Source organism: Ranitomeya imitator, chromosome 3 (genome assembly GCF_032444005.1).
Source record: "Ranitomeya imitator isolate aRanImi1 chromosome 3, aRanImi1.pri, whole genome shotgun sequence".
Taxonomy (NCBI): domain Eukaryota; kingdom Metazoa; phylum Chordata; class Amphibia; order Anura; family Dendrobatidae; genus Ranitomeya; species Ranitomeya imitator.
In genome coordinates, this window is record NC_091284.1 from 67816172 (window position 1) to 67837730 (window position 21559).

The 21559-nt window shown below is 42.2% G+C and overlaps 1 protein-coding gene across 2 annotated transcripts in view; it reads right to left on the bottom strand.

The window, feature by feature from the left end:
* GBE1 (1,4-alpha-glucan branching enzyme 1) overlaps positions 1-21559 on the bottom strand; it is a 226023-nt gene that overhangs the window by 24675 nt on the left and 179789 nt on the right. For both annotated transcript variants that reach the window (XM_069760970.1, XM_069760971.1), the window contains exon 14: positions 12573-12757. In XM_069760970.1, the coding sequence (XP_069617071.1) occupies positions 12573-12757 (185 nt within the window). The remainder of the gene's footprint in view (positions 1-12572; positions 12758-21559) is intronic.

The following is a 21559-nucleotide window of genomic DNA, read 5'->3' on the forward strand; positions in this document are numbered from 1 at the left end:
TGACCGGAGATAACCCCCGGTCACGTGCACGGCAGTTCTCGCGATAACATAAGTTATCGCGAGAACTGCAGTGGATGAGGGACTTCCGGCGGCGGGACAGGTGAGCCGGCAGACATGCGTAGTAAGCTGCGTGTACGCAGTTTCTACGCATGTGACTAATCATTAGATGCGATTTATCGCATCTAATGATAGTCTATGGTAAATTTACATTGCGGCGACAGAGCGTCGCCGCTGTGTAAACAGACATGCTGCATTCTGAAAAGACGCGATACATGTCCCTTTACGCGGGTCTGACGCCTGCGTGTTTTACCGCATAGTGGAGACGGGATTTCATGAAATCCCCTCCACTATGCAGTAACATCTGGACGCTGCGTGTTTGACGCTGCGTCTCTATGCAGCATCAAACACGCAACGTTTCCTGAACGTGGAAACATACCCTTAAAATGCATGGTGGAAAAAAAATTCATGGCACTTCTAGGTGATGTCAAATCAAAAAGTTGAAAAAAAAAAAAACTCTTTAAAATCAATTACGGAAGCTCTTCAGGAAAAGAAAAAAAACTCACCAAAAAAGAAGTTTCCTGAAACGATTGAAATATTTTATTGGCCCCAAAAACTGTGTGAATACAGCCTAATTGTAACATCTCAACCAAACAATGATATAATAGCTGAGTATCCCATACTTATGGTGTGTTTAAATTAATATTCTCACAGGGGAGCCTTAATGGACCTTATCTAAGCCCCATCATGTAATTATACATCTACTTAGCCAAGCACATAAGCCAATGAGAGTCAGCAGAGGCCACCTGCGATTGTGGCTTTTATGGTCTTTTCCTTCCTGCTGAGTTTCTTCATAATCATATCATATTATATAGCACTGTGTACTTACAATTGTTCATTGTACCCTTCTTCCTAGTTAATTATTCTATTTCACATTAGGTCTATAACATCATGTGATTAAAAACAGACTAGCTTAATTATTCTAAGTTCTATGCAGAAATAACAAGTATTTTTTTCTGCATGAGTCATCATTAGAACTACAATTCTGCCCAAGTCCACCTCCTCTTCAACTCCTGACCCAGCTGCTCCCGCGCCCCTTGCTGTCATCTTCTCTTCACTTTGCCAGGCTCTAATCTCCTGTTCACTTAGATCTAAACCCTGGTAAAATACTTTTCTTCTCACTGTGGTGCAATCCAGCTATTAGGTCTAGTAATTGCACCTATGTATATCTACCTGTACTTATAATTCAAAGAATAGTTTTTTTGGAAGACAATTGAGCTTGACCTCAGATAAGGCCATCTTATATGTCCACTAGTGATGAGCTAAAGTGGCTACTCGAGTTTGCATCGGGCATCATGGGTGCTTGACCTACATGCTCGAGTTTCCACCCTGGGGCCGTTTTTGTCTAACAGGCCGTTTCTGGCAGGCAATCCACAAGTTTTCTTTTAGGTTTCCAACAATTGCAAAACATGCGGGGCGGGTCCTCGGGCATGTATCTCGAGCAATCGCAATACTCGGTGAGTACCCAAGCTCCAGATGCAAACTCGAGTAGTGAACACGCTCGCTCATAACTAATGTCCACGGCTTCATCTTATGTGATATGAAATTTTTTTAATCAAAGTTTTTATCCTCTTACTATATTGCAGTCATATTATGTAGCATTGTGTACTTACAATTGCTCATTTTGCCTTTCTACCATGTTAATTCTTCCCATTTCTCTTCTCTACATAGAAACAGGGAGTCTCTTGTCCCTGCATGAGTCATCCCTCTCTGCACCTTCTGACCCTGCTTTTCCTCCTCCCCTCTGCCAGGGCTTTTGCAGTGACTCATGACTCATGCAGGGAAAAATGACCTCCTGTTTCTACATAGAGCTTAGAAGGATTCCGCTCATCAGTTGTTAATCACGTGATGTCATAGACCTAATGGAAAGAAAAGACTTAGCTGGGTAGAAAGGCAAAATGAGCAATTGTAAGAGCACAGTGTCATATTATACCTTGACTGCAATTTTATATTAGGAGGATAAAAACTTTTATGGGAGGAGTGCTTCTTTAACCCATTCAAGACCTTCCACCATAACTTTTTTATTTTTACATCAATATGGCCATGTGAGGGCTTGTTTTTTTTTGCGGTAAAAGTTGTACTTTTGAACGACATCATTAGTACAAGACATGCTAAAACCAGATACCAGGAATTTTTTTTTTTTGCAGTGAAATTGCAAAAAAAGTGAAATCCCACACTTGTTTTTTGTTTGGCTTGTTTGCTAGTTTCACTAAATGCTAAAATTGACCTGATATTATGATTCTCCACGTCATTAGGAGTTCATAGACACCAAACATGTCTAGGTTATGCTTTATCTAAGTGGTGTCTCCATTTTTTGTGATCTGGGGTCAAGTGAGGGCTTATTTTTTTTGCGCGCCGAGCGGACGTTTTTAATGATACCAATTTTGTGCAGATACATTCTTTTGATCGCCCGTTATTCCATTTAAATGCAATGTCGTGGCGACCAAAAAAAGTAATTCTGGCATTTCGAATTTTTTTCTTGCCACGCCATTTAGCGATCAGGATAGATTTTTTTTTATGGTTTTATTTTGAATGGGGCGATTTAAATATATATATATATATATATATATATATATATATATATATATATATATATATATATATATATATATATATATATATATATATTAGCTATTGAACCCGTTCTACGCCCGGGTGGCGAGCATTTATATTGGTATATGGTCTCCATCCTGGCATGTGCTGCTCCATCCTGCGCCCTAATCTTGTCATGTGCTGCTCCCATCCTGCGTCCCCATCCTGTACCCCCATTCTGACATGTGCTGCTCCCATCCTGCGCCCCCATTCTGACATGTGCTGCACCCATCCTGCGCCTCCATTCTGACATGTGCTGCTCCCATCCTGCGTCCCCATCCTGTCATGTGCTGCTCCCATCCTGCGTCCCCATCCTGTCATGTGCTGCTCCCATCCTGCGTCCCCATCCTGTCATGTGCTGCTCCCATCCTGCGTCCCCATCCTGTCATGTGCTGCTCCCATCCTGCGCCCCCATTCTGGCATGTGCTGCTCCCATCCTGTCATGTGCTGCTCCCATCCTGCGCCCTCATTCTGACATGTGCTGCTCCCATCCTGCACCCCCATTCTGTCATGTGCTGCCCTATTCTGTCATGTGCTGCTCCCATCCTGTGCCACCGTTCTTTAATTTGCTGCTCCCATCCATATGCCCCATACGCTGCTACATAAAGGTTTATGGCCCCCATAAAATGCTCCATAGTATATGCCCCGTACACTGTTCTATTATGGTTTATGGCCGCCATAAGATGCTCCATAGTGTATGCCCTGTACGCTGTTCCATAAAAGTTTATGGCCCCCATAAGATGCTCCATGGTATATGCCCCCGTACACTGCTCCATTACGGTTTATGGCCCCATAAGATGCTCAATAGTGTATGCCCCCGTACACTGCTCCATAAAGGTTTATGGCCCCCATAAGATGCTCCATGGTATATGCCCCCGTACACTGCTCCATTATGGTTTATGGCCCCATAAGATGCTCCATTATGGTTTATGGCCCCATAAGATGCTCCATTATATATGCCCCGTATGCTGCTGCAATATATAAAAAAAAAAATACCATACTCACCTATGGTCGCTGGGCGCCGAGTGCTGGGGGGCCTGAGCAGGCGGGGACACCGGCGCGCTGTGGGGGTCAGGTGCCGGTATCGCCACCAGCTCAGGCCCCCCAGCACTTACTATATTCACCTGGCCCCGTTCCACCGCTGCGCGCCGCCATCTTCCCGGTCTTCTGGCTGTGACTGGTCAGTCAGCGGGCGGCGCCGGCGCGCATTAAGCGCGTCATCGCGCCCTCTGAACTGAAGGTCACAGGCCGAGGACCGGGAAGATGGCGGCGCGCAGCGGTGGAACGGGGCCAGGTGAATATAGCTCATACTTACCCTCCTGGCGGTCCCTGCCTCTCTGGTGGAGATCACGGTGTGCGTTCAGTGTTTACGCATACCGCGATCTCCTGGGAGCGTCACTCTGTGAGGCCCAGACTGCGCCGGCGCTTGTGCAGTCTATAAAGGCTTCGGACAGAGTGACGCTCCCAGCGTTATATTATAGATATAGATATAGATATATATATATATATATATATATATATATATATATATATATATATATATATATATATATATATATATATATATATATATATTTTTTTTTTTTTTTTGTCATATTTTTTTAAACTTTTTTGATTTTACTTTTGCCATGCTTCAATAGCCTCCATGGGAGGCTAGAAGCTGGCACAACTCTATCCGCTCTGCTACATAGGAGCGATCCTCAGATCGCCCCTATGTAGTAGATTTACTGCATTATTATGAGCGCCGACCACAGGGTGGCGCTCACAGCAATCCGGCATCAACAACCATAGAGGTCTCAAGGAGACCTCTAGGTTGTTATGTCGATGCATCGCAGACCCCCGATCATGTGACGGGGGTGTTCGATGCGCTCATTTCCGGAACGGTGGCTGGAAGCGGCAGTTAAATGCCGCTGTCAGCGTTTGACAGCGGCATTTAACTAGTTAATAGCAGCGGGTGAATCGCGATTCCACCCGCCGCTATTGCAGGCACATGTCAGCTGTTGAAAAACAGCTGACATGTTCCACTTTTGATGCGGGCTCAACGCAATATACAAATATTTTAGAACAAAATTCTGTATCCTGCCTGACATTTAGCAGTGCTGAATGTGTTAGTATGGATATAGCAGAGCTTTATGCGTTACAGCTGAGCATGACCCAAAGAAACTAACACATACGGCTCTGCCTGATCCAAACTAACACTTTCAACACTGCTTTAGCCATACTAACACATTCACTGCTGATAAAACCAAACTAACACATACAGCTCTGCTAGATCCAAACCAACACATTCAGACCCATTTCATCCAAACTAACACATACAGATCTGCTTCATCTATAATATGTTAGTTTGGATGAAGCAGAGCTGAATGTGTCACGATGGCTGAAGAAGAGCTGTAATGCATAAAGCTCTGCTATAACCATACTAACATATCCAGCTGTAATACATTTCAGTCAGAAGAAAGAATTGTATATTGAATTGCAACAGTTTCTCCACACCTGAAGACACAAAAGAGAATGGTAAAACCAAAAACACTCAGTTTGAAAAAATGTTTGCAGTAATCCGCAAGTGCTAGTAAAAGATGTAAATAACAGGGTATTTGGTTGATACGTTTTTTGCAAAAAATGTATACTAAGCTGCTCTACCAATCTTCACGGTATACCCTTATCAGAGCAGTCCTAACTAATGTATGCAATCCCTATCTGATGTATTTAAAAACCTGATCATCTGTATATTACCTGTGTGAACAGGGTTCAGAGAGGAAAAATCCATGTGTGCATACAGGGCAGAACAGCTTTTGTGCAGCTAGCCCAAGAGGAGTGGTGGAACTCCCCAGTCTTGTAGACACAAGAGAACAATCATGGAAACAGGAACACATGGGCTACTTGCACAGTGAACAAGTCTGTAAGAACATGTTCACACACCACCAAGAAACCTGAAGACACAAAAGAGAATGGTAAAACCAAAAACACTCAGTTTGAAAAAATGTTTGCAGTAATCCGCAAGTGCTAGTAAAAGATGTAAATAACAGGGTATTTGGTTGATACGTTTTTTGCAAAAAATGTATACTAAGCTGCTCTACCAATCTTCACGGTATACCCTTATCAGAGCAGTCCTAACTAATGTATGCAATCCCTATCTGATGTATTTAAAAACCTGATCATCTGTATATTACCTGTGTGAACAGGGTTCAGAGAGGAAAAATCCATGTGTGCATACAGGGCAGAACAGCTTTTGTGCAGCTAGCCCAAGAGGAGTGGTGGAACTCCCCAGTCTTGTAGACACAAGAGAACAATCATGGAAACAGGAACACATGGGCTACTTGCACAGTGAACAAGTCTGTAAGAACATGTTCACACACCACCAAGAAACCTGAAGACACAAAAGAGAATGGTAAAACCAAAAACACTCAGTTTGAAAAAATGTTTGCAGTAATCCGCAAGTGCTAGTAAAAGATGTAAATAACAGGGTATTTGGTTGATACGTTTTTTGCACAGACTTGTTCACTGTGCAAGTAGCCCATGTGTTCCTGTTTCCATGATTGTTCTCTTGTGTCTACAAGACTGGGGAGTTCCACCACTCCTCTTGGGCTAGCTGCACAAAAGCTGTTCTGCCCTGTATGCACACATGGATTTTTCCTCTCTGAACCCTGTTCACACAGGTAATATACAGATGATCAGGTTTTTAAATACATCAGATAGGGATTGCATACATTAGTTAGGACTGCTCTGATAAGGGTATACCGTGAAGATTGGTAGAGCAGCTTAGTATACATTTTTTGCAAAAAACGTATCAACCAAATACCCTGTTATTTACATCTTTTACTAGCACTTGCGGATTACTGCAAACATTTTTTCAAACTGAGTGTTTTTGGTTTTACCATTCTCTTTTGTGTCTTCAAGTTTCTCCACACCTGCTTAGAACTTTTGCACAGTAGTGTATATTTCTCTATTATTGCCTTACATCTAACACTAGAATTTATCACATGAAACACTCCATTTTAAAAGCTAACGGACTACTAAAGGAAGAATTGCAATTGTGATGGCGTATTTATGGAAAACTGTATAATTATAAAGCTTTCATGACCGGCGTGGTGGAGTAATTGGATTTTCATGGCAGAGCAAAAGATTCACATTTTATTAAGCTGCATTCTGAAGATGAATATTATGCCATTTTTAATCTAGTTGTAATAATTAAAACCAGTTATTAATACATAATCTTTTTTTGCAATCCATTCTTATGCCTAAATATAGATTTTTTAAAATTCTATTTCTTGTCCATGATTAGTTATGGGCGAACCTGTGGATGTTTGAGTCCGGGGGGTTCAGCGAACATCTAAAAAAAAGTTTGGCTAGGGTTATAGAATGGTACCCAAAACCGGAACCATTTGGATGAATGGGAGTAGAGACGGGCGGTCACCTGGATATTCGGGTTCAGCCGAACAGTTACAAAATTTTGGGTACCAGAACAGTACCTGGGCCCCATTCACTTGAAAGGGGGACCCGAACATCCAGTGTTTGCCACGCTGTCATGTGCATGACAGTGCGGCAAATATCGCTTCTGATCGGCAGTAAAATCATCACCGCCGGTCACACAGGAACGGTTCCCACACTGTCAAAAGACAGAGAGCATGCAGCGTATACAGTTTACCTCCGATCACTGGTGTCAGCTGATGGGACTACTGCTCCCATCAGCCGACGCCTGCTGCAGCTAATAACAACCACCCTTGCTAAAGCAGACAGCTGGGTGCTGGTATTCTCAGGCTGGTAAGGGGTCATGGATATTGCCCCCACCCCCCCCAAGCAGCACAGAAAAGGCGCATCTATTAGATGCGCCAATTCTGGTGCTTTGCTCGGCTCTTCCCACATGCCCTGTAGTTGTGGCAAGAAGGGTTCACATTTGTGGGGTTCATGTCACCTTTGTATTGTCATGTGACATCAAGGCGACGGATTACTAATGGAGGGAAGTCTATCTATTAACCTATCCATTATTATTCCTTGCCACTGCTACAGGGCAAGTGGGAAAAGCCTGGCAAAGTACCAGAATTAGCACATCTAATAGATGCGTCTTTTCTGGCAGGCAATATCCATGACCCCTTACGAGTCTGAGAATACCAGCCCCCAATTGGTGAAGTGGGGGTCTTCTATTTTTGATAACCAACGCAGACAAAACTGACAGCTATGGGCTGCAACCCTCAGTTGTCAGCTTTATCATGGCTTGTTATCAAGAATAGAGGGGTCCTACGCCATTTAAAAAAAAATATATATATATATATATACACATTTTTTTTAAATGGTGTGGGGTCCCCACATTTTTCACAACCAGCCAAATTAAAGCAAACAACTGTGGGCTGGTATTCTCACACTGGTAAGGGGCCATGGATATTACCCCCCACCCTAAAAATAGCAGCCCACAGCTACCCCTGAAAAGACGTATCTATTAGATGTGTCAATTCTGGTGCTTTGCCCGGCTCTTCCCACTTGCCCTGGTGTGGTGGCAAGTGGGCTAATAGTTGATAGGTTGATGCAAGCTGTTTTATGGCTGCTGACATCAAGCTCACAGATTAGTAAGGGAAAGGCGTCTATATAATAACCCCAAAGTTAGATTGAAAAAAAAAAAAAACACACCGCCAGAATAAAACCCTTTAAATGAAATAATGACACAGACTCCTGTATTTCAAATAAAAAGCACAGTTATACTCACCTGTACACCTAATCCATTGAAGCCCATGTCACCTGGAAAAAACTGAAAATAATAAACAAATGCTATTCACACCAGCCGACTCATACTGAAGTGTGTAGTGCTGAGCTGCAGTGAGAAAGTTCACAGGAGATCATAGCTGATGAACCCCAGTGACCACACTTGCGGCACCGCTCGCTGCGTGAGAAAGTTTTTACTTCAGATAAAGGTGTCAGTGTCTTTCGTTCAATTAAAGGATTGTTTTCTGGCTGTGTCTTTTTCACAACCCCTGGGCTTGATGTCAGCTGCCAATACAAAGCTGACATCAACCTCACAACTATTACCCCACTTGACATGAAACAAGGACATGTAGGAAGAGCGAGGATAAGCACCAGGTTGGGGGCATCTTAATGATGCACCATTTCTGGGGCGGCAGAGAGCCGATGTTTTTGGTCTGGGAGGGTTCCAATATTCATGGCCCTTTCCTAGGCTACTAATATGAGTCAGAAGCTGCATGCATAGCCTTTGCTGGTTATTGAGTATAAGGGGGAACCCATGTCATTTTTTGCAGGGGGTCTCCCCTATAACAACCAGTGAAGGCTAAGCAAACAGCTGTGAGCTGATATTAATACTCCTTTCTAGAATATTAATATCAGCCCTCAGCTGTCTGCTTTCCCTCTGCTGCTTATGAAAATTATTGGGGATCCCATGCCATTTTTTTTTAAATTTACTAACAAGTAAAGTAAAATACACACCCAAGGTAACCTTCGTTCCCAGCCTCTAGGTGTTCCAGCAGCTTGAAACTCTAGTAACCTTAACATTTCCCTCAAAGTTTTCCATGAGATTTTCAGGCATTGTAGCTGCCGGGAGACCCGGTGGCTGTGAACTCTGATAACCTAAAAGTTACAATAGCTACAAGTGCTGGACTGGTGAATGCCGGAGTGCCGAACTCCCGGGTGAAACAGGTGCTATGTGACCTACTGTTCTTGAAAATTAAAAAAAGCATGGTGGTCCCCCGTAACCTTCATAAGCAACAAAGGGAAAGCCGACGCCAGCCGGCTCACACCGATTTTATTCTGGCTGTGTTTTTTAACAATCCAACTATGGGGTGAGTAAAGGGGGCGTTTATAAGCCTCTCCATTAGTAACCTGTGGGTTTGATGTCAGCAGCCATAAAACAGCTAACAGCCACCAGGGTAAGTGGGAAGAGTCCTGCAAAGCACCAGAATTGGCTCATCTAATAGATGCGCCTTTTCTGGGGTGGCTGCGGGCTGCTATTCTTAGGCTGGGGGGCAACATCCATGGCCCATAACCAGTCTGAGAATACCAGCCCACAGCCATTTGCTTTAGCTTGGCTGTTTCACAAAAATGGGGGGACCAAACTCCTTTTCGACCCCTCTTTTTTTAAATTTATTTACAGCGCAGGTGTTGGCTGATGAATACTCCCATCAGCAACAGCAACTGTAGGCTGATCAGAGTAGTACTTTCTCATTAGCCGACACCTGATGAAAAGTAATTTTTCATTATATTTTTTAATGACCTGGTAATAATGTAGGCTACTTACCTGACACTTGTAATAAAAGGGAAAAAAAAAACCACACATATACAAAAAAGTAAAAGCCACCCCACCGTGACAAGTTGTACCCTATCAGGATGGTCAGGGGGCAGAACAGGACCCAGGCCTGACTGTGTAAACATCTGCAGGTGGAAAGCGATGTAAATTAAATGTAGAGCTAAAAAAGGGGGAGTTTGTTAATGGCCACATTGTGAATTTGCACCCATACATTGCACTTATATCAATACATGTACTCATTTAAATGGTTTTGCTTTGTTTGTTTGTTTTTTTTACATATAAGTGCAAGACTCTCCCCTCTTTGTGCATTTAATCTATATAGCTTTCCACGGACAAGTGTTTAAGCAATCAGGACCTGGGTCGTGCTTGTCCTAGTCTATTGAGGGCAGCTAGCACATAGAGAGATTTTACATTAGAAATAGGACAATCATGATTGGGTACACCTTGACGTGGTGGAATGGCTTTTTGGATCAAAACAGTGTCAAATAAGTACCTTATGTTTTTTACATGTACTATTTACTTATTCTCTTACTGCAGGGTATTTGCTCAGTTTTTATCCTAGGTTCTGCTTGGTAATAATGACCTAGGTGTGAATGGGCACCTACACATTGCACTTATTACAATGTGAAATTTGACTGCACACCCCCCCAAAAAATATAAATACATATTTTCTGGTATGTAATTTCTTCTTTTACCTCCTGCACTGCATTTCTTAGTAAAAAAAACAAAAATCTATATTTCATCACAACAAAAACACTCGTTTCTGTGATAAAACAGGCAGACAATAGCAGCTCTTAGATCCTGCAGTTTTATCTGTAGACTTAAGGTACCGTCACACTTAGCGACGCTGCAGCGATACCGACAACGATCCGGATCGCTGCAGCGTCGCTGTTTGGTCGCTGGAGAGCTGTCACACAGACCGCTCTCCAGCGACCAACGATCCCGAGGTCCCCGGTAACCAGGGTAAACATCGGGTAACTAAGCGCAGGGCCGCGCTTAGTAACCCGATGTTTACCCTGGTTACCATCGTAAAAAACAAACAGTACATACTTACATTCAGCTGTCTGTCCCTTGCCGTCTGTTTGCTGCACTGACTGCTGGCCGCAAAGTGAAAGCAGAGCACAGCCACAGCGGTGAGTCACCGCTGTGTGACTCACCGCTGTGCTGTGCTTTCACTTTCACTTTGCGGCCAGCAGTCAGTGCAGGAAATAGACGGCAAGGGACAGACAGCTGAATGTAAGTATGTACTGTTTGTTTTTTTACGATGGTAACCAGGGTAAACATCGGGTTACTAAGCGCGGCCCTGCGCTTAGTTACCCGATGTTTACCCTGGTTACCAGTGAAGACATCGCTGAATCGGTGTCACACACACCGATTCAGCGATGTCTGCGGGGAGTCCAGCGACGAAATAAAGTTCTGGACTTTCTTCCCCGACCAGCGACAGCACAGCAGGGGCCTGATCGCTGCTGCCTGTCACACTGGACGATATCGCTAGCGAGGACGCTGCAACGTCACGGATCGCTAGCGATATCGTCTAGTGTGACAGTACCTTTACTTACTGGAAGTGACTCATGCTCTACCCGGCCCCCTCGCCCCTAGGAAATAGTATGCACGTGCAGACCATGAACGGGGAGCAGCTCTGCATAGTCAGACCCCGCAAATGACAGTGCGTAGCAGGGGCACATTCATAAGATTGCCTCAGCACAGGAATATTATTTATTAACACATTAAATTGTGGAACTTATGGTTATTCCAAGATCTGTTGATTAAAATGTACTTTGTGGGAAAACCCTTCTAAAGCCATGCTCACTTTGGGCAACTCTCCGCCATATTGTAGGCAGATCCAACAGAAAGCATGTAAGGCAATGGGCATGTGCCTCAAGAAACCTCTTCATTGATCACTAGATATAAAGTTAAAACTATGACATTTTGGCCACTACTGGCCGTTGTCAAGCAATAGATTGGAAAAGTGACGCCTTTTTAACTTTATATGTTAGCAATAAAGAAGTTGTTTGAGGAATATACTAGGTGCTTTGAATACTTTTTGTTGGATCTCATGCCGACATGATCGGTTTTCCAATACTTTTGTTCTATGCGTAGAGAAGATAAAGAACATACGAAGACCAGGCTTGCCGGGTGTCCCTCTGCATGTGGAAGTCCGAGGAGCTAACGGTCGGCTAATCAATAATTCGGATCACAACTACCTAATGTGATAGTGGACCCCTTATGTGCATGGAAATCTTTCAAGAATACAGCAGTGAAACAGCACACTAAAAATTCACTGATAAACTGGGCATACTCAACCATATTTAAATTTATCTATTGAATATGCAATGTTGGGGGGAGACTTGGCACTGCAGGATCAGAACGCCTAAACTGTGCTATAAACACAGAATTTCACAACACCGTTGAGTTACTTCATATAGCCAGACGGCCCATTTAATGTGTCTGTAACTAGTCCCCTCTTTTAAAGGAGGTTGTTACCATTGTTCTCTTCAAAATATATTCCTATTTACACTGGAATTTGCTAAGCTTACAAAGGTCCTAGAAATGAGTAGAGAGAAGGCCTAGGGCATCATCAACTTGATATACACACCACCCGGTAAATCAGCGTAGAGAACATACATAAAACGGAAACAAACAAATGTCAAATGCCATTTTTGCCAGCTCTTACCGGAGGTGACGACAGCCAGCCAAACGTTTCCTCTAATCTATTCATGTCTCGGTCAAAAGCATAAAGAAATCGATAGCGCAAAAGGTTATCATCAGTCAAATGAAACTGTCTCCTGGCATAGTGGTAGCTTTCATTATTTCCTTTTCTTGGGAAATCCAACCACTCTGGGTGACCAAATTCATTACCTAAAAAAAATAAAATAATAATTATTTTATATTTGAAGAGTTTTTGAAGTCACAGAAAAGATGGCCTATCCTGGCAATAGGCCACTAAGATCTAATAAACAGGGGTGTGACCACAGAGGCTCCATTTTGTATTACTAACTATAATGTATTACCCATTAATAATCTGTATTACACATTAATAATCTGTATTACACTTTTGTGAGCATCTATGTTCCTAACAGAACAGTGGAAAGTGATGATCCCTCAATAAGATATTCAGGTTGATCCAAAAAAGCCAAATAAGACTCCCTTATTATTTGTGGTATTAATTCCTTCAGTAATGAAGTTAGACTCCTCCTCTCCTATAATAATCAATGAGGAAAAACCCAATAGGACGCTTGTATGAAAAGTGCAGAAGCTTGTCGGTCAGACCATTGTTAGATTCATGGATAAAATTAGAGCTAAGATTCTGATTATCCACTGCTTCGTTCATGAACTCATTTGTACTTTTTTAAATACTGTTAGCAATTTGCAAAAAACGTCTATCTTTGTATGGAACTCTAAAAAGATTGATTTAGCTATTAAGGTATTTCTCCTAATCAACACCATCTCTGCTTGTAACATCTTCAAGCCATGTTCACATAGTGTATATAAGGAGCACGTGCATGAAAGTAAATGGTAGCTAAGGGTATTTGCATTCACCATGTTATTCAGGTGGATTCTGCTTGAAAAAGCGCTGCAAGAAGTTAACAAAATGCACACCAATCTAAAAACGACATTGCTGTGCACACGTTCAGTCTTTTATTACTTTTTTTAAAGGCTCCAGGATGATGCGGCGACTGTGAAGCAGTTAAATAGAAGTAGAAAAGAGGAAGACTAATATATACTATATAGATAGATAGATAGATAGATAGATAGATAGATAGATAGATAGATAGATAGATAGAATATATGTCTAAAAGTGCTATTGGCATGAAAATCTCACTAGATGTACGTAAAAACCCCTCCAATGCACGCAGCCAAAGAAATTACACCATAGATGTCCATAAATTATGTGTAATAATGAAAATGACACAAAGAAAAAGTATTGAACAAACTTACTGAAATGCACAAAATGTAGAGACAGCTGGACGGCACCACCGCTCTCAAACACAGTGTGAACTGCTCACCTGCAATGGAGGTTCAGACTTCTGATCACGGGTGCCTTGGCAGAAGCAGCAGACAGTCAATGCGATATAAAGAAGAAAAGAGCCGGCACTCACCGATCGTCCGGAACAGGTACCTTTATTGAAGTGCGGTTAAAACATCTTCGTGGCCGGGGGTGCTAAACAAGGAGAGCGGCAAGCATGACTACGGCCGTTTCGCGCCTAGTGTGCGCTTCTACGGGTCAATCACCCATAGAAGCGTACACTAGGCGCGAAACGGCCGTCGTCATGCTTGCCGCTCTCCTTGTTTAGCACCCCCGGCCACGAAGATGTTTTAACCGCACTTCAACAAAGGTACCTGTTCCGGACGATCGGTAAGTGCCGGCTCTTTTCTGCTTTATATCGCGAACTTACTGAAATAGATGCATTACTTTGTACAAAAGCCTTTATTGGTGATGACCACTTAAGACGCTTCTTGTATGGAGAAACTAGCCACACGCATTGCTCAGATATGGTTTTAGACCATTTTTCCACACAAACACTCTTCAAATCCTTAAGGTTCCATGGGTTCTTTCTATGAACTCAGATTAAAATCCTTCCATTACTTTTCTATTGGATTCAGGTCAGATGAATGGCTAGGTCATTCAACAGCTTTATTTTCTTTCTCTGAAACCAATTAAGAGTTTCCTTGGCTGTGTGTTTGTGATTATTGTCTTGCTGAATTATCCACCCTCTAGTCATTAGCATCGTCCTGGTAGAGGTCAGCAGATTTTTATTTTTATTAAGAATATCTTAGTACGTTGTCCATTCATTCTTCTTTTAAATTATATGAAGTTTGCCATATGCTGAAAAACAGCCCCACACCAAGATGTTCCCAATTCCAAACCTGCAACACCTGATGATATGGTGATATGCAGTGCCTTTTGACCTCCAAACATGGTGTATTATGCTATCCATAGAGTTCACTTTTGGCATAATCTGACCAGACTATTTTTCCAGTATTTTACATTCTTGCCTAAATGTTGATGAACAAAGTTTAAACGCGCTTGAACATGTTGTTTGTTCAGCAATGGAGTCTTACGTTAGCGTGCATACAGGGCATGGTGGTTGAGCGCATTATAGAGGTGGGCGAACCTGAACAGTAAAGTTCGGCATCTGTACTGAACACCTACCGTTCGGGCACAGATACCAAACACGGAACTCATCAGGAGGTCCGTGTTACTGTTCAGATTTGGATGCCCGAACAACGGGTGTTTGTGGCGCTGTCTAGTGCATGACAGTGCAGCAAACACCGCTACTGATCGATGGTCATTGGTGCAGGAGGGGCTGTTTCTCACGGTGCTAGCGAGGATCTCACTGAGGTCACTGCATTTCAGCCCTGCTAGGAACACAGCCTCAGTGACCAGCAGTAACCTAGATGACATCACCTCTAGTCACTGATGCTGCTCACGCAGGAGCTCATTCATCAGTGGTTCTCATCCTGGACGGCCGCATCTTGACATGGATTACGGCATGGGACAGAACAACGGAGAGGTGAGGGATATTGTTTTCTTATTTTAGCTTTATTACAGGAGACAAGGGATTCACTGGAATTAGGTGTTATGTGAGTATAACTGTTATTTTTAAGTAAAAATGGAAAAAAGTGTGTTTTATTTCAAATACTTTATTCACCATATATCTATAGAATTAGTAATGGATAGGTGTCTTATAGACGCCTCTCCATTAGTAATCCGTGGGCTTGATGTCACCGGACAATACAAAGGTTACATCAACCCCACAAATATGAACCCCACTTGCAACCGCTACAGGACAAGTGGGAAGATCCTGGCCAAGTGCCATAATTGGCGCATCTAATAGATGTGCCTTATCTGGGTGGCTGAGGGCTGCTGTTTTTAGGCCGGGGTAGGGGGGGGGGCAATATCCGTTGCCCCTTAGCAGCATGAGAGTACCAGTCCCCAGCTGTCTGCTTTAGCAAAGCTGGTTTTAAAAAATGGGGGGAACCCCACGCCATTTTTTAAAATTATTTATTTAAATAATTACAAAATACAGCTTGGGGACCCTCTATTCTTGATAACCAGCCTTGCTGAAGCTGATAGCTGTGAGTTTTGCCTGGCTGGTTATCAAAAATACAAAATGAACCCACGCTTTATTTTTTTGTTAGCATGCAGGAGCAGACTGAGGAATACTCCCTTCAGCAGCTCCTGCTCTCACTGTTATTAGCGGCAGCACGCGTCGGCTGATGGGTGGTCTCATCAGCTGACACCAGTGACTGGAGGAAAACTTTATACCTCCGACCACAGCTGCGAGCTCACGCTGTCTTTTGAGAGCGTGAGAACCGCGGCTCTTACCGGTGGTGATGATTTCACCGCCGATTAGAAGTGGTGTTTGCCGCACTGTCACGCACATGACAGCATAGAGACACTGGAAGTTTGGGCCCCCCAATCAAGTGAATGGGGTCCGGGTCCTGTTCTGGTACCCAAACTTTTTGTAACTGTTGGTTTGAACCCTCCAGATCCAACCTCCAGATGTCCGCCCATCTCTAGTGCATTATTTATAGTTTTCTTTGAAACAATTGTACCTGCTGATTCCAGGTCATTCTGTAGCTCTCTACAGGTGGTCCTTGGCTATTGGACAACTCTTCTGATAATTCTTTTCACTCATGTCTGAAATCTTGCAGGGAGCACTGAGTTATGGCTGGTTTATGGTGAAATAATGTTCTTTCCACTTCTGGATTATGGCCCCAACTGTACTCACTGGAACCTTCAGTAGTTTAGTAAGATTCTTACGTAACCAATGCCATTAATATATTTTACAAATTAGGTTATGAAGATCTTGAGACAGCTCACTGGTTTTACCCATCATCTCTCCTATACAGAGTATGGTGGGCCAACATCTCCCCTACACACAGTATGGCGGGCCCACAGCTCCATTATACTCACTATATATAATGGTGCCCACACTGTATGAGAGCCCCCCCTACAGCAGTTTCCAAACTGTACTTATGACAGTCCCCACAGAAGTCCCTACAATGTTTTATTTCCCCACACTGTATAATGCCTCCACAATCACACAAATTTTAATTAAAATAAAAAACATCTTCTACTCACCCAGGATCCTAACAAGTCCACCGGCTAAGCACGAGCAGGCTGACGCGATGATGCCATCACAGCAGCACATGCACAGGATGTCCCCGAAGCGGGACTATGGTATCCTGTGCGTGCACCTCAGCCAGTGTGGCACCCTGCCATTGTGTTGGCTGCAGGCTTAATGTGACCTGCGGTCTACGGAGCGGAAAGAGGTAGGGCAGGGAGACCATGTCTCCCAGCTCAATAACAGAGCTTAACTATATATCTGCAAGCTACGTACGCCAATACAGCTAGAAATGCGGTAGCTTTGGGTGGGCCCAGGGCGATTGCATCCTATATCTCCCTGGCAGCTACGCTACTGTGCACAAACTATACTCTGGGGGAAAAAAATAAAATTCCTGATCACCCTACCCTTCCTCTTAGGTTACATAAGTGGTTACATAAAGAAAATCAAAACTTTTTTTTTATATTACAGTTACTCAGATTCTGATATTTCACCTATAAATCATAGACCAAGCAAGAAAGCATTATAACAATAGATTAAAAACAATGCAAAGATAATGAAGTAACTCCACAGAGAAATACCAATGCTTTTATCCTCATATTTCCTCTGTAAACAGCAACATGTGAAGCATGGATAATGTGGAGGTAACTACGAGGACATACCACTGAGATTTGTGTTCCTGTAATTAATTTTAAGCTGTTTCTTCTAAAACTATAAAATGACAAAGAGACAGGGATAACAATTAATGGGATTTAAAACAATAGGGTGCTAATGAATAACAAAAATATCTGCGAAGGAACATTTTCTTTATTCTTGTAAAGGATGATCTTTAGCAGACCGTAGCAATTACCATTGCGTTTTGCAATATTAGCCTTTTATAAAAAGATAAAAAAGTCTAATATTAGAACTTGAGAACAATGTTGATGTGATAAAACTTTAAACATGAACAGAGCTCCACCAACAAGGACGTTAACTGTAATCAAAGGTTTTCTTATAGTAAACCGCCTATGCAGAATTGTCCTGTTCTGGATCCCATTTAATAGGCGTGTTCACCCTTGAAAAGGTGATTTTTATTTTACCTAAAACCAGGTGATTTTTGTCTAAAAAGCAGTTTTTCATCAATATTTCCTTAAACATTTCGAGCTTTGACCGTTTCTATGTATCATCGCACATAGACTGCTGAATCGCTCTAACCCGATTTATTACCAGTTAAAGGCTAAACTTTTAGTAAGGAGAAGAGATAACAGACCCCAATTTCAGAACATGGCCGATGAGGGATTTCACTGTTAAAGGGTTGTCCAGTTTTAACCTCTTAATGACCACCAATACGTCTTTTTACTAATCTGAGATATTAGAGATTAGCCTCCCCATACAGGTGACAATCCAGCAGCTGTCGGCTGTCCACTATAGCTGACAACTTGCTGCATTAGCCACGATCAGTGTTGTCACCATCCATATCTGTTCAACCCCTTAGATTCTGCTGTCAATAGTGACAGCATATAAATCTTAACAGCATGTGGGGGCTTCCTCTTTATCCCTCACAGATCATGATTGTCTGGTCATGATGTTTGTGATGGCAGTTCACGGCCAAATAACTGGCTTAGAGTCTGCCGGCTATAATGACCTGTTCAGAAGTTAGTGATATTTAGCTGGTAACCATTCATTTTTTCATTCCTGTTATGCAACTTTGTATTAATTCCTGAAAATCACCTGCAGGGTTAATAAACTACCTGACAGCAGTTTTCAATATGTTAAAGGGGTGCCGTTTTTAAAATGTAATTACTTTTGGGTGTTTTCCAATATGTACGATCCCCAAAAGTCACTTCAAACCTGGATAGGGCCCTAAAAAAGTAAATTTTGTGGTTTTGATTTTACAGAGCCCCTGATTTTCCATTTGTTAAACACAGTTTGAACGCTGCTGACTGGCATTATCAATTCCTTGGATATATTTCTGTATCCCTTTCCTGTTTTATACAGTTCAACTACCTTTTCCAGTAGATCCATTGACAATTCTTTTGCTTTTCCCATGACTCACAATCCAGAAACGTCAGTGGCTGGATGAAAGATGCAAGAGTCTGTCTGGATCCCAGAAACTCACTCAGCTTTTATGCACACACACTGATTACAAGCAAACAGGTCACAGGTGAGGGTGTTACCTTTAGTAGCCATTCAGACCCAGTTGTGTCAACTTCTGTGCATGTTATCAGGCCAAAATCACCAGGGGAAGATAACTTTTGATCAGGGTCATTTGGATATTTTGGGTTGTTATTATGATTTAAAAATATTACACAGTAGTTTGACAGTAAATGGCTTCACCCAACCACTAACCATGAGTGGAGAAAAAGTTTTTAAGCACAACTGTACCTTCCATGGCACTTTACAATGCAATCTAATATATAAAGCTGAGTGTGTGTGTGTGTGTGTGTCCGGGATTGGCATCTGCACCGTCGCAGCTACAGCTACAAAATTTTGCACAGTCACACGTCTGGACCCCGAGAGAGTCATCAGCTATGTTGTGAGGTTAAATTTTAACCCCGCGCGTTCCAATTCACCAAACAATTTTGCCCCTATCTACATAATGGGGAAAAAGTGAATGGAAAAGTGTTGGAGGCAAATTGGCAGCCAGGAGGAGATGGCATACAGGTATATACTATATACAGGGGAGATGATATACAGCTATATATTATATACAGGAGGAGATGACATACAGGTATATACTATATACAGGGGAGATGACATACAGGTATATACTATATACAGGGGAGATGATATACAGCTATATATTATATACAGGAGGAGATGACATACAGGTATATACTATATACAGGGGAGATGACTTACAGGTATATCGAATATATAAAGCTGCGTGTGTGTGTGTGTGTGTGTGTCCGGGATTGGCATCTGCATCGTCGCAGCTACAGCCACAAAATTTTGCACAGTCACACGTCTGGACCCCGAGAGAGTCATAGGCTATGTTGTGGCAAGCGTGCAGCCAGCGGGTAAGGAAAGGGTGAATCAAACACCTGAAAACTCCACCCATATGACCGAAAACCGGTCCCGCCAAATTCAGGTGAGAGGTTCCCTTTAAAGAAAAAAGTGCAGCTGGAATCAGTGCTTTATGGCATTTGAAGTAAATGAGAATTGAAAGAGAAAATGTTATTGTATAAATATTTATTGATTTATATGTGAGAATGATGTGGGCATGCTCAGTGACCTATGCAGGGAAGGGGAGAATGTGGATTGTCAGAATTACCTTTTGTAAACAGGGGATCATGTGCCATCTATCTACAGTGCTCAGCATAAAGGAGCACACATCAACAGAATTTTCAGAAACCTTTCAGAAATCACATTTTCTGTGGGATACTCCATACTGCAAAATATTCCCACAAACCAGATTTGATTGCAAACAATATTTGTCATTTTGCACACCCAAAAAACTAAATTTTCCTAACAATTTTCATTCAAGACCATTTTGCAAAAATGAATACACCAATGAAAGTCTTAGCTAAAGTTTATTCTGCAAAATTCTAATGATCAGGAATTCAAGGTCAAGTAAGTCTACTTATTCATTACAACAGGTGTCCAGCAGACAGTTGACTAAAAAATGAGGTTCCGTAAAGAAAACCCCTTTCCATTTTACACTATCACCAACGGCACCACATGGAAGAGAAATGTCACAAGACCTGAGAAAGAAAATAATTTCTTTAAACAAGAAAGGTGAAAGCTACACAGCAAAGCTTTAATTATCAGTCAGATTACTTTAGCAAAAGTGATACAACATTTTTACAAAAATCAAACTGCAATCATTTCACAGACACATCCAGGCCAACCATGGAAGTTACCAGCAAGTCAAGAGCATTTTCTGTTGAAAAATGTTGAAGAAAATCAATATGAAGTTCACTGCAGTTAGCTAATGAAGTGGAAAGCCAAACCTGTGTATTTCCCTTGACAAATTGCGGTCTAGACTGCAGAGACAAAGAATGAATGGGTGCTGTCGACAAAGGAAGCTTATGCACAAAAAATTTTGTTGACAATTTGCCAGGGTCCTTGCTTAAAAATATGAAGACTAATGACCCTTTATACTCTGAAGTGAGGAGACCAAGATAAAATGTTTGTTTTATTTAACTGATGGTTTCCATACTGTATGGCATTGCAAAGATAAGGAGTACAAAGAAAAATATGTGGTGCCTACAGTGAAATATGGTGGTATCAGTGTCCTTATTTAGGCCTGCATGGTGTTGTTGAGCTACATTTCATTTATAGTATTATGGATGCACAGATGTACTATTTTATATTGAAAGACAGATGCCATCCATCACTCCATGCCTTGGCAGATGTGCAATTTTCTACCACGACAATGATCCAAAACAAACATGCAAGGCTATTGTCGCATTTCTAAAGAAGAACAACAAGGGTGAAAGTGGTTCCTTGGCCAAATAGGTCTCCTGATGGGAACCGAATCACACACCTATGGAGAATTCTGATGGAGACAAGTTGAGCATCACTTTTCCATTCAGCATCCAGGTTTTAAAAGAAGTTGTTCTTGAAGAATGGAAAAAGATAGATTTTGCAATATATAGCCAACTTG